This window comes from Phaseolus vulgaris, chromosome 8 (assembly GCF_000499845.2).
Source record: "Phaseolus vulgaris cultivar G19833 chromosome 8, P. vulgaris v2.0, whole genome shotgun sequence".
NCBI lineage: Eukaryota > Viridiplantae > Streptophyta > Magnoliopsida > Fabales > Fabaceae > Phaseolus > Phaseolus vulgaris.
Window position 1 is genome coordinate 7813732 of NC_023752.2, and position 14669 is coordinate 7828400.

At 32.9% G+C, this 14669-nt stretch overlaps 2 protein-coding genes across 3 annotated transcripts; one reads left to right on the top strand and one right to left on the bottom strand.

The window, feature by feature from the left end:
- Positions 1-391: 391 nt before the first annotated feature.
- LOC137823591 (probable inactive receptor kinase At5g58300) lies at positions 392-3880 on the top strand. Of its 2 annotated transcripts, none has more exons than XM_068628795.1 (3): positions 392-529; positions 1235-2573; positions 2902-3674. In XM_068628795.1, the coding sequence occupies exons 2-3, from the start codon at positions 1319-1321 to the stop codon at positions 3468-3470; spliced, it is 1824 nt and encodes a 607-aa protein (XP_068484896.1). In that variant the 5' UTR covers positions 392-529; positions 1235-1318; the 3' UTR covers positions 3471-3674. The 2 variants fall into 2 exon arrangements, with proteins under 2 accessions (XP_068484896.1, XP_068484897.1); XM_068628796.1 differs by having other exon boundaries at positions 497-854; positions 2902-3880.
- A 74-nt stretch (positions 3881-3954) lies between these two features.
- LOC137823590 (uncharacterized) lies at positions 3955-12226 on the bottom strand. Its single transcript, XM_068628794.1, has 20 exons — positions 11942-12226; positions 11157-11613; positions 10401-10463; positions 10254-10316; positions 10115-10177; positions 9960-10022; positions 9806-9868; positions 9652-9714; positions 9487-9549; positions 9241-9303; positions 9070-9132; positions 8937-8978; positions 8718-8780; positions 8391-8453; positions 8234-8296; positions 8024-8086; positions 6923-6982; positions 5349-5489; positions 4866-4964; positions 3955-4704 (listed from the first exon to the last, which is right to left on the bottom strand). The coding sequence occupies exons 2-20, from the start codon at positions 11571-11573 to the stop codon at positions 4243-4245; spliced, it is 2040 nt and encodes a 679-aa protein (XP_068484895.1). The 5' UTR covers positions 11574-11613; positions 11942-12226; the 3' UTR covers positions 3955-4242.
- Between the last annotated feature and the right edge of the window lie 2443 nt (positions 12227-14669).

Sequence of the window (14669 nt, forward strand, 5' to 3'; positions counted from 1 at the left end):
GATCTTATTCATCCTCGTAATACCTTCAAATTAAATAGTTGAACAGTAGAAAATTTCACCCTTAAGTCTTTTTTGTTACAAACATTTCTGCAGCAGAAATAACAGCGAATAATACTTTTTTAGATACCAGAGTTATCCTATGTTCATAGTTGGAAAAAGGATTGGAGTAGTTATTAAACACATTGTATTTAGCAAGAAATCTGGTATTTGACTTATATGAAAATTTGTCCAACTTATAATATCAAAACAAAAAACGAGGAGAATCATTACGAGTATTTAGCAAAGTTACATGCACAAAACTAAATTTTTTAATCATAACTTCAATGGGACGGTGAATCATATTTAGATTAAATTATTGTATTGGTCCCCGAGTAACTTTTGGTTTAGGGTGTGTATATATACTATATTATTACCATATGTATTACCACTATACTTTGCAGGTTTGGCTTAATGAGGAAGAAGGCTTGAAGTTGAAGCTGAGACCTGAACGTTGAATGTGTCCTCCATATCATAAACAGGAACACCAAAAGTAAAATCTATACACAGTACTGTAGCATTGTATGATAGTTACAGTATACTACTGTTATGCTTTTAATAAGCTTCTCTTTCTCTATGTATATCTGGTTTTGTGTGTGTGGATTCTGGCGTGTTCCTGAAGCTATGCCGTTAAAGCTTGTCTTTGCTTCCTCTTGGCCGTTAGTACCACCAATTACCAAGAGAACATTGCTTTAACAAAGACCTTTTCTTTCTCAAAACTGCATTTATACATTTTTCAGCATTTAATACACTTCTGCTCAACCCTCCTTACTGTGGATTCCACTTCTAGCTTGCTTTCCCTTTCTCCTGGTTTCAAGGTTTTCATCTCCCAATTGCTTGCATTTTTCTCTTCATTTTACTTTTTAGTGAGTTCATGTTCTTTAGGCATGGCATTGTTCCTTTTGTGAAATCAGACTGAGAAGAATGTTTATCAAGCAAAGTGAAAGGGAATCAAAACTCTCTAAGGGTACAACTGGTTTCATTTTATGGTGAATCCAAGGAGAATATTCTTTAATGATGAATGCTTTTGTAATTGATTTTAGCCAATGATATTCTTGTCTTTAAAAAATGAGAAATTTTTTAGTACAGCTTAACTAAGGACTCAAAAACTAACTGGTTTGTTGCATTGCATGCTTGGTTATATGTTACAATTGCTCCTTTTGATCAGTGTGTAATACTTTGAAATCTCAATTGCTAGGGAAACAAGTGGGCTATTGAAACCAGGCAACCAGTTCCATTCCAGCCTTTCATCTCAGGCACCCTGATTCAACAAATAAACTTGATGATGCTACAGTTCTACTTTACAACAATTCCAATTTTCCTACTCCTGCTTGTGTTTCCTCAAACTAGAGCTGATCTACACTCAGAAAAGCAAGCCCTTCTTGATTTTGCTGCTGCACTTCATCATGCTCCAAGACTCAATTGGAACTCTAGTACCTCAATCTGCACTTCATGGATGGGAGTTGCATGTAGTCATGATGGGTCCCATGTGCTTTCTGTGAGGCTTCCAGGTGTGGGACTGCGCGGTTCTCTCCCACCAAACACTCTTAGTAAGCTTAATGGCCTCATTAGCCTCAGTCTTAGGTCCAACAGCTTGAGGGGGAACCTTCCAACTGACCTACTTTCCCTTCCTTCTCTGCGCTTTGTATATCTCCAACACAACCACTTCTCAGGTCATATTCCTGTTTCTCTGCCACCCCGGCTTATCTTTCTTGATCTGTCCTATAACTCCTTCACAGGAAAAATTCCAGCCTCAATCCAAAACTTGACACATCTAATAGGACTCAACCTCCAAAACAACTCTCTCACAGGATCTATTCCTGATGTTAACCTTCCTAGCCTTAAGAATTTGGATTTGAGCTTCAACTACTTGAATGGTTCTATTCCTTCATATTTCTGCAAGTTTCCTGGCTCTTCATTTGGAGGGAATTTGAAATTATGTGGAGCACCTTTGAAACAATGTTCTTCAGTTTCCACCTCTACCACATTGTCTCCCTCAACAATCTCTCAAAGATCAAGTGATCCATCAAACAGGAACATGAGAAAGGGGGCAAAACTAGCAATTATTTTGGGGGTTGTCACATTGCTGTTTCTTCCAGGTCTTATGGTAGCGTTTTGCTGTTTCAAGAAAAAAGTTGGTGAACAAAATGTTGCGCCTACAGAGAAAGGCCAGAAGCTTAAGGAGGACTTTGGTAGTGGTGTGCAAGAACCTGAGAGAAACAAGCTTGTATTCTTTGAAGGTTGTTCTTATAATTTTGATCTGGAGGACTTGTTAAGAGCTTCAGCAGAGGTGCTTGGGAAGGGAAGTTGTGGAACCACATATAAAGCCATCTTGGAGGATGGAACAACAGTGGTTGTCAAGAGGTTAAAAGAGGTGGCTATGGGGAAAAAAGAATTTGAACTGCAAATGGAGATTGTCCAAAGACTTGATCACCACCCAAATGTGATTCCCCTTCGTGCTTACTACTATTCCAAAGATGAAAAACTAATGGTTTACGACTACTCCACAGCCGGAAGTTTTTCCAAGTTATTGCATGGTAACTATTACTCTTACTTTGAACTTTTCCCTGATTACAAAAGGTTCTTGGTGGATATTTCATATAACTTTAATTACATGATATACCGCCATATGGTATCTACGTAGTTGTGTATCCTTTACAAATGGATTTAATTTCATGTTGGGTTTGGAAGATATTAGTGTTAGAACATTCGTAAATATTACTATCCACATTATACAAAATGCTTATCTTATACCGTTGTATTGGAGGTGCTTGAAGATAATTTTTATGTAAACTTGGAAATGGTTAAATGCATTGCCATTGTTGTGGCGTTTTTCATAATATGACCTATGAAACATGGTGACAGGAACCAGGGAAACTGGACGAGCTCCACTGGATTGGGATTCAAGATTGAAGATCGTGGTTGGAGCTGCAAGGGGCGTTTGTCATATTCACTCAGCCAATGGAAGGAAACTTGTCCATGGCAATATAAAATCATCTAATGTTATTCTCACGATAGATCTCCAGGGATGTATATCAGATTTTGGCCTAACTCCCCTAACAAATTTCTGTGCCTCCTCTAGAAGTCCCGGCTATGGAGCACCTGAAGTTATTGAAACAAGAAAGTCCACTCAAAAATCTGATGTGTACAGCTTTGGTGTTCTCCTTCTTGAGATGCTGACTGGAAAAACACCAGTTCAGTATTCAGGGCATGATGAAGAGGTTGATCTTCCAAAGTGGGTCCAATCTGTTGTTAGAGAGGAATGGACTGCTGAAGTGTTTGATCTTGAGTTAATGAGGTATCCAAACATTGAAGATGAACTTGTGCAGATGCTGCAACTGGCAATGGCATGTGTAGCAGTGATGCCAGACTCAAGACCCTCAATGGTGGAAGTTGTTAAAACAATTGAAGAAATTACAGCTTGCATTTATTAAAACCAGCAATCACTGTCGGAGGACAGATTCAAAGGGTCCTATGGTTTCACTCTACACAACTAAATAGATGGCAGCTACTTAGCAGAGGAAGATGCATAAATATTTTCCAAATGCCCATGACAACAAAATGCAAGATCAATACACATCCATTGCCAGCATGCATAGTCAAGATTCTTTTGAGGCCTTAGCATCAAAAGGACAAAACTTGTATTTTCCTGCATCTTGCCACTTTTTTCATCTTTTCATGATTGTTTTCACTTTATGTTTAAAACCACACTTAAGTAATAGGTCAAAATTCGGTCAATATAAAAAAAATATATCGATTCATTTAGCTTCACATGCTTTGTAAGTTTTCCCAATGTGATGTACTCAATAAGTGAATATATATCAATTTCTTTTTGGAAAATAAACAGAGAGATCCTTACAATGTAGTAATCAAGGAAAATAGTTAGTAACTCGTGAAGTCAATTAAGAAGTGGGCCAATAACGGAAGCTAGTCACCAACTACTGCATTTATATTCCTGATGCCATCTTTCAAAGGTATCATTTCCAACTGTGAACGCAATATGAAGTAAGAACACATATTTTAAAATTAAACGATATACTTTTCCCCCCCGTAAAGTATTTCCTAGTGTTCAAAGAATTAACGTACAAACAATAAAATGGCCCAATTTAGGCCAACCTATATTGGTATTCTGCCTAATGTAAGTAAGGTTATTGTATGTTCAAAGACATGCCAAGAAGGGGGCTATCCAAAATCCAGTATAAGAAGTCAACGAGCGGTGTTTGAAGAGGTTTGCTCAACCAAGTCAGCACCACTGACGTACTTAGCAACAAATGATATCAAGCGAAATGGAGCACCAATAAGGGGAGCATCTGTGATTGCCACATCATTTTCCAAATTCTTGTCATCATCATGGATATCTGGATCTTGTACTTCATTATCATCCAATGGAATTTGCACGATTTCTCCCGTATCATCCGATACCAACGACGAGTTTGACATGACCCCAACAACATGCTTAGCATCAATTGATTTACCATTATCCTTCACCGATGTATCTTTTGATGAATTAAACTCTGGAGCTGATTCAGATGCAATCTGAGCAGATTCAGGTATAGGAATGGCAACACCAACAGGTTTAGCGAATTCATTGATCCCACCAGGCTCGGTAACTCCAGAATGTTCAACTTTTGTACTTCGTTGTTCCAGCTCAACACATAACTCGGTGACCTGAGGATAAAAATATATTAAGCATGCATAACGCTATCCATACAAACTAACCTGACCAATCTAATCTACTAAAACTAAAATATCAAGTCTCCTACTAAGTCATCACTCATCAGCAATCTGTGATAACGAAAGTAAACAAATCACAGAACTTGGCATATTACCTTCTCAACAAGTTCCGCATTTTCTGACATCAATTTCTCAACCAACGTAAAGGTGGCATCAATTTGAGACTTCAAGTCCTCATTTTCCAAAGCAAGATTCTACCCACCATAAAGTGAAAAATAATCATAGGCAACATAAATAGGCAAGCACTGGCACTGAAGATTATTCTTTCTCCCTACTACTACTAATTCACACATTTAAAAGGTTTATAACATGCAACTCCTGCTCCATTGTCATTTATGGGAATTAAGATATATGACAACTTCAAATGCATTACCAACAGCCATTAACTGCTAGACTACGGCATCCAGCAATAAAGATTTAAGTATCATCAAATATAACACATTAGAAGATCATTGTCCAGAGTCATTAGTAACTACAATGATCCTTTCCTTCTTCCAAAGTAAAAGTCAACAAAACTAATTTTCCTAAGAATGAAAATATAGTGTGGATTTTAACCATGTAGGGTAACAAAGGAAAACCTTCTGAGATGTGTCCCATGAATGGGAAGAAGCATTGTTGTTCTCAAGATTCTGGACTGTTGACTGAAGACTTGACACTTTTTCCCTCAATTGCTGGTTTTCTAGCAAAAGATTATTCTTGGACTCCTCCAACTCTGACACCTGCCAAACTTTGATTTTAATTTCCATATCAGAATTAACAGAGGTTTGTTATGAAATGGACATAACCAAATAACATGTGAGTGTTTGGATCCAATTGCAAGGTATGAAACTTGAGTCCCACATTAGAAGTATGGGAATGTAGTGTGGTGTTTATAAGGCCTTGGGTTCTCCAAGTATAATAGTTAGCTTTTGTAGTGTAGTTCCCTCAAGCTTCTATCAATTGGTATCAAAACTTTCATCATGTCTATCGGGTAAAAACGGGGGGCACAGCTGGTGAGACCAGCCATGTTTTCCCATAACATGGGTAACCAGGCTTCCAAGCATGGTCAGATGTTAGAATCCAATCCCAACATTTTATGGGACTCTAGTCCCACACTGGAAGTATATCAGGAATTCTAGTCAAAGTGTTTGTAAGCCCTTGGACTCTGAAGTTCTTATCAATGAGAAGAGGGTGATTAATCAAGTCAATGTTTAAAACTAATGGGAGTAAAAGGGAAGAATACTTAATTAATGGAACAGCACGTGCATCAGAAGGTAATCTAAAACATTGCCAAAAGAACATAAGCCTAAATGAAAGTATTTTAAAAACACTAAATAATAGATCGGTATTCAGTCCAAAAAAGCCAAAAACAAGTAGAAAAAAATGTCAGAAAACAGCCTGAAATTCACATAGTCAGAATGTCCATGTAAGAAAAGTTAAGGAGATAATTATACAGGTAATTTGATCCGCACAGACTTGTTCTTCAGCAAATAAATCTACTCTAACCAGTTTTTTGTATAAGCTTCAATAGCATTCACCATAAACCATTAAGAGGATACAAACTTGCAAAATAACATTACATGACATGGTACATGAAAAAAATTGCCTTATATTATTGCAACGGCTAGGTTGAAGAGACAGAGAACTTTCGGAAGACAGGTCACTCTTCAATGGCATTTCACTATAAACCAGTAACCAGGATACAAACTTGCAAGATAACATTACTTGAAATGGTACATGAAAAAAGTTGTTGTATATTATTGCAATTTGAAATAGCTAGGTTGAATAGACAATGAACTTCCAAAAGACATGTCACTTTTAATAGCCTTAAAAATGTCAGCAAAACAACATGCACCTGACTGATAAGTATTGCTGACCAAGTAAAGATTAAAGAACTTCATAAAGTTTATTTTCTTAATTTCACATATACAGTTAAACACTTGGATAGATTGCAACAAGTGTTAAGGCTCACTTTAAATGGCAGCTGCGTCCTATGAATGATTCCAAAACTGAACGCTATACAAGATAATGTTTCACATGAATTACAAAGTTTATGAATCCTAAAGATTATGACAAGGAAATCACAGATAATGATATAAAAAATTAATAATCCATCATAACACTGTCCTAGGTTTTCAAGAAAAATAGTAATGTATATACGTGAGTTACATACCTGCGCTAGTAGCACAGCAATGTTTCCATTCAGGTTTGAAGTAGTTTCTTTAGTTGAGTTCTGTAAACAAAAGGCGTGATATTCCTCTAATAAGGGACAAATTTACAACTAAAAAACTTAGTATGACTAAAAGTTGTAGCTTTAAATTGGAATAACAAAAATACAAGGAAAAAGAATAAATGAAATATGAACAAAATGGTTCACAGGCATATTCTCACATTTCAGGTAAATCAAGTTGTGTTGGTCCTTGATTTTCCTTTTAAATTTCAGGTAAAAACACAAATTCATTATTGGTTGTTCTACTAAGTAGTACATATTGAGCATGACAGTAGTCTGCAATAATAAGATCGTATGGTTATCCATTGTAATCACATGGATTTGTTGGCCACAAAACTAATATGACCGTTATAAAAGGTCAGAGATAAAATAAATTCTATTCTAAATCCATAAAGCTTTCTGGCAAATGGCTATGGGTTAGAGGAGAGACTCATGTGATGGATGAAGATTGTTAAAACCTTTGGAGTTCATGAGGCAGTGTGGTGTTCGTTAGAGCCACAGAGAGTATCAAGTAGGGGGAAAAGCTAGCCTGGTGGAGTCAAGAATGGGATGCAGAGATACCCCAACTCAGCACCCTTTTTTATCTTATGTTGTTTTCTCTTTTAGTTTTGCTCCCCAGGTTTACGGTGTTTTCCAGCCCAGGGATCTCCCTCTTGTACTATCACCAAACTCCTTGTTCTCATTTGATAACAATCATTTATTTCTTTAAGGTTCAATCAATCAATATTGTTATTTTCCAATCAAAATCTTTAATTATCATCAACAGAAAGGTGCCTTAACCTAGACACTATAAGGGAGTTTTGGACACCAAAATGGATTTAGGCCTTGGGGATTTCATTTTATAATGGACTAGAAAATTCTTTTGAGTTATTTTTTAAAGAAAAAATTATATTATTATATGTTATATTTGTTTGTTTTTGGTGTCAAAATTAGAAACTAACAATAGTTAATATGCCATGTGAAATTTAAGGTCATTAATTAAGAAAACGATATATCCAATACCAATAACATATAAGAGAACAGAGTCATTAGACAAGTTATTACCGCCTTCTCAACAAAAGAACTGAACTCATTCTCCAGAAGATATATTTTTTGTTCTAGACTCTCCTGTGGAACAAACAACGTATATTGGATTTAAATAACAATAAAAGACATCAAACTATAGCACAACACTAGAGAAGAAGGGCAAAGGGGAATTAGCAAAGGTTAAAATAGTGAATGTCGTGATAACAAAGTCAGTGAAGCAAATCTTACTCCTTTCAAGCTCAAAACTGTCTTTTCATCCAGTAACTGATTCATTTTTTCTTCCAAAGTAGCCTGCATATGATGTATTTTTAAATATTAAATATCTCGGTAAATCATTTGCTCCTGTATCTTTTAAAAGAAAAAAAAAACGTATTAGGTTCTGCACCTCTTTTTGAAGTAAGGAATTATTTTCACTCTGCAACTGTGCAACTCTTATTTCCAGTCCAACCTGCATATATTAAAGTTAAATATAAGCATACTGATAAAAATAACACAATAATATAGTTCAAATAATACCTAAGATCCATTTATACATTCAGCCAAATTTTTCAATTCAAATTCAATTATGTATTTATTTTTATTAAAATTAAAATGTTTAGTCAGTCAAAAGACAGTGCTAATAGCTAATGCATTACATGAGATAGTTAAGTTCACCAATTGAGAAACAATATCGTAAATGCAATAAAACATGAGTTAATAGACAGGCTATTACCTCTTTCTCCCTAGAAGAAATGAAATCATTCTCTAGAAGATTTATTTTTTGCTCTAAACTCTCCTGTTCAATGGTGTACATTGGACTTAGAATGTCAGCCCAACTTTCATTAACAAAAATCACTAAATATACAAAATCAGAAATGGTCAAATAAGTAGTCAAGAAAAGAAATAGAAAATTTGATGAAGAAATTCTTATACATTTCAGGTTCAAAACTACCTTTTCATTCAGCAACTGATTACTTTTTTCCACCAATCCAACCTACATATGACATCAAATTAAACACATGTGTAAATAATTTATCAAAATCAATGATCCTTAATCTTTTATAAGGGAAAAAATAATAACTCACCTCTTTTTGAACTAAGGAATTATTGTCAATTTGCAATTGTCCAATTCTCGTTTCCAGACTAGTCTGCAAATAATTCAGTAAAATATAACAGTCGGCAATTAAAAATAGATAAGAATAACACAATTCCTATAACAAAAAAAATCCATCCACAAATTCATCAAACTACTTTACTTGTTTTTGTGTCTGCAGTTCATTGTCAGTCCGTAGATTGTTGATGATCTCTTTCAAGGTAACCTGTAAAAGACAAGCAAAACAAATGGTAGAGATGAAAAGTCTACAGTAAAAGATGTTAGGGAACCAAGTTAATTTTTAATCATTCTTCTTGAATGCCTGTTGAGAAAGAAAATATATAGTTGCAATATAAGCAGTTAAACAGCTATCCCTCAGATGATTGATAAAACTTGCAGTACATATTACCTCTTTCTGAACCAGTTTATCATTTTCTTCTTTGAATTTTCTAATTGTCTCCTTTGATATGGCCTGTAGAAAGATAGGTTATATGCATTCATACTAAACAATATTTGTGATTTAAGTGCTTAAATAACAAATATGAACCTGAGATGAAGTTTATAGTAAAATTACCTCTTTCTGAATTTGCACTTCATTTTCTTCTTTCAATTTTCTTATTGTCTCCTGTGCTAGGGCCTGTTTTAAGATTTGCTACGCATAATGAGAAAAATGCTACATAAAAATTAAATTAGACATATCATATAGAATTTAAAATCTTTCATGTCACCTCCTTCCGAATGTGAGTATCATTCTCTTCTTTCAAATTTCTAATGGTATCTTCTGAAATGACCTGTAGAAAAATGATATGTTGTATGTGACATAAAAACAATGAAACATAAGAGCTCAAATAAATCTAGATATTTCCAAAAAAAAAACATTACCTCTTTCTGAACATGCATATCATGTTTTTCTTCCAATTTTCTGATAGTCTTTTCTGATGCAATCTGTGGAAAGATGGTCTATATTAGTTAAAAGAAGATTGAAAGATAAAAACATTAGGAAAAATGCCATTCAGATAAAATTTAAACTATATTACCTTATTCTGCATATGCATGTCATTTTCCTCTGTTAGTTTTCTGATTGTCTCTTCCATTATAGACTGACAAATGATGGGATATATACATAATGAGACACAATTGCTAAAACAAAGAACAGGTTCTCGGATAAAAGATTACCTCCTTTTGAATGTGCATATCTATTTCTGCTTTGAATTTCCTGATTGTCTCTTTTGATGAGGTCTGTGGAGTGATAAACCAAACCATATATATTATAAAAAAATTGAAAAATAATAAATCAAATAACATTCTCAGATGAAAGATTACCTCGTTCTGAATGAGTATATCATTTTCTTCTTTTAATTTCCAGATTGTCTCTTCTGATATGGTCTGTGGAGTGATAGGATTTACAAGTTATAAAAACTTTGAAATACTGGCTTTAAAAACAGAGTGCAGAAATCACTTTAAAAAATGAAAGTAATATATGGCAAGGCACATAAGTTAGCTTTTAGCTAATTTGACTAACTTCAAAGTTTGTTACACCAAATTAGGTTTGTCATTTTTGTTACCAAAATAGATATCTCAATAGCTAATAATTTGTTGACAACGATATGTCGTGTAACCTTTGAGGTTATAAGCTCCTAGCCGTTTTTTGTGTGTGCTATTACAGCAACAAGGTTTGAACCAACAACCTCATGCAAACTACACCACTAAGCTCCTAGCCTAGCTTACTATTTGTTTTTCATCATTTTTATCCTCACTATTTTATTATAATTCCTCTTTTAGTCCTGTTTATCCTTGCGAGATGGTAGTTTCACTTAGTTTAGCAAACCACTGGTTTCCATAAAAAGCTCACTCAAACAAATTTGATAGTATGCTAGAAAATGACAAGAGGAAGCCTATACCATTTTTCAGTGAAACTATTCAGAAAAAATGAGAAATTATAACTAAATTATCAGTTCCAATGAAAAAAGATAACTAATAACAATATCGAGGTGAAATATTTAAAATATAGCCCTTGAGTCGTTAGCATAAACCTTGAAACAATTTGCGAAAATCTACATTGGTTGAAGGAAAACTTACACATTCTTTACCGTTTGGCAGATGACCATTCAAACTCGTACTAGTACTCTGCCCATCTGCACATTCCAATGTTAGAATACTCTCATCCTTTCCACTTTTCACCAGATTCTGATCAGTATGGGGTGCTTCAACAACCCCATTCCGATCTTCATTCACACTTTGCTCATTGCTGACTCCCGAAAGATGCGCAGGCTCATCCTTACCATCATTTACCATATTCTTATCCATAATTGATATATCTCCAACCCCATTCGAGTTTTTCTCATTTGCAGTCTCTGAAAGAATAGTATGCTTATCCTTTCCATTACTCGCCAGATTCTGATCCCTAACGGCAATTTCTCCAACCCCATTCTCCGCATTCTTACTTTGCTTGTTCTTCTTCTTCTTGTTCTTCCTCCTCTTCTTGTCATCCTCCATCCACCCAGCTCCAATTCTCTATTCCAACTTCTAAACGACACTGCTCACACACAGAAAGAAAAAAGAACTTTCAGGTTGACAATTCAAACCTGTCGCCACAGATCACCGACCCAATGTATAGTCAACTCAGACCCCAAAATGCAATCAATGCCAACTTCAGGATCCAAGACCCAGATTCACATTCAATCAGAATTCACAATGCAACTCAGAGCACACACACATACACACATGAATCTTACAATTACCAGTTACAAACGCTGGGCATCTTGGAATCTTAAATCTAGAATCAAATAAAAAAAAGGCACAAATTTGACAATAAAATTAAAAGAAATTAACAGCAAATTGAAAGAATTGATAAAAATACTCACAGATAGAATCCGGAAAATGCAATGAAAGGAATGAAAAAAGTTATGTTAGCGTTATAGGTGAAATTAAGGTTGTGCGAATTGAATCTGGGAATGCAAAGTAAAGGGGGTTGCGTTCAGTGAGTAAGAAAGAAGCAATTGAAGGGTGGGGAGTGTGTTGTTCTGCTGTGTTGTACAATGTCCGTGCTCGTTTTTAGAATTGATTTGATTTGATGCCACTTTTCGTACTACAAATCCAACGGCTTCTACGCCCCCTTTTGTCGTGTTCTTTGTGGACTTGTCTCTACTGGATTTCTTTTTCTATTAAACGTTTTATTTTATGTGCCAAACTCAGTTTTATTTTCCTCTGTTTGAAGAAAATCAATTTAGTTATTGTGGAGCTCAACGGTTAATTTATTATTAAAATGAGTACGAATTTATTTTTATTTTTTATTATTACTATTATATTTATCTCGTATTAATTGTAGTTTGAATATTTTTCACGCATAATAAATAACAATAAAGATACTGTTTTTTTAAATAGTTTTATCATCTAAGAAAAATATACATTAAAGAGTAATAATTTAAAAACAAAAATAAAAAATACAAATATTAATGTTCCATTGAAAACATTAATAAGTTTGAAATTTTAGAAAACAAAAATGTAATTATTTAAGAGGAGGAGCAATATTTTTCTAACTCTATTACATAGTTTTCATTATTGGAAGTTAATTTAGTTTATTCTGTTTGGTTACATGTTAATGAAATTTAGTTTGTGTTCAAACAACCACTTAGTGAGACGTAATAGAATTAATTATTTTTTAAATTAAAAATAAACAAAAAATAGTTTAAAAACTCATATTGCATTATATTAAACCTTATTATAACTTAAATGATTAAGTATTACAAATTAAATTTAAAATATTAATTATAATGAAATAAGTTAATATGAAAAATTAATGATATTTTAATTTAATGTATTAAAAACATTAATTAATCAATTAAAAACCTATAAAATATTTATATAATTAAATGTAATTTAATATATATATATACATGTTTTTATTAAAATAAGAAAAATTGAGAAGTTGACCAATTTGAATCCATTTAAGCATAGTGGACCAACCTATCTCATCCTATTCTTTTGGTGAATGACCATTTTGCCACCTCAAGATTTGAATTACTTTTCTAACTTGTATAGTTTCCATTGTAACTTAATTTAGTTTTTTTAATCACATGTAAAATATTAATTATATTTAAGATTTTATAGTTTGTGTTTAACAACTAAAAATTTATTAATATGTTAGATTAAATTCAATTGATTAAATTTGACTTGTAAATATTAAATTTTCTCTGTTAATTTTGAACCTTGCGAGATTAATGTTTTGTCTAATGTTATTTTAAGGATACTCATATTTTAACAATCTAATAATAAATTGTTTCATGTTAAAACCATTAAAAAAAAAGAAAAAATAGTGTTTAATTGAAATATGAGTTTATATGAAGAAATTAAAATAAATTTAAAAAACTTAAACTGATATTTTCACTATGAAGTTATCAAAATAATATTTTTTTATTTTACCTATATTTCTGAGTTTGTCCGAATTATGATATTTGGTGTTAAATTTAGTTACATTAACCTTGCTAATTTCACAATCTAGAAGAGTTCACACTCTTTAAGATAAAACAATTCGTACATATAAAGTTAATACTTTAATATTTAATATTGGAGGAAATCATCGGTTTATTTTAGATTTTGTAGGTTGTAAACTATTTGACGTGAAATCAAACATTTTTTTTGTTTTTTTTACCATTTTAATTTAATTTTGTAAAGCAAATATTACAATGAACAAACTTAAAAAAAAAAAGGTAAATTGTATTTCTTGTATACAATTTTATAAAAAATATTGTATTTATCAAACATGATTTTCAGTTTATACTTAAAATTAATAAAGAAGATGTAAATACAAAAGATGACGAATTTAGTTGTAAATTTTTCACTCAAGAGAGGAGGTAACATCCCTATTTCACCAACACCTAATCATATAATATACATGAATTTTTAATATAAATATTTATATATTTATATCATTTGTATAGTACTTCAAACAACTTTTAAGAGGAATTAATGTTTACAAACATTAAATAAAATAATAAAAATAAATTATGTAATTCATTTGCTTATTGGGGAGCTCTCTCACCTACAATGTCATATGCTCCCATGTAACTATCATCACACCATCACATATACAAAAAATAAAACACAACAAATAGTAAGGTAGCTATAAAAAAATTTGCTATATAATTTTAATTTCAATTAACAAACATAAAGTCATTAACTCTTGTACATTTTCTCAAAACCTGTCATAAATCATCATTTACATTACTCGTGTTAGACTTCTAGTGACCAACATACTCAAACACTTAACTCTACTTTTGGAAGACTCGTGCATTCATTAAACTCATAAATATGCATTTGTCATATTACCTCAATGTGAATCCATATGTGTATAAATAATCTCAATATCATATCAACTACTATGACAATGTTAATTCATATGACCTAAAAGACCCAGTTATATTTCAAATCGTAGAAAAAATCATATGAACATCCTTTGATTCTCAACACCTGATAATCTTCATTTATGCGATTCCAATATATCAGTAGAGTATGGATACATCATTTTAGACGAATCCCTAGTTAATGTGCATCCTAGACAATCTCAACACGGTATTTCTTTTCCTAAAAATA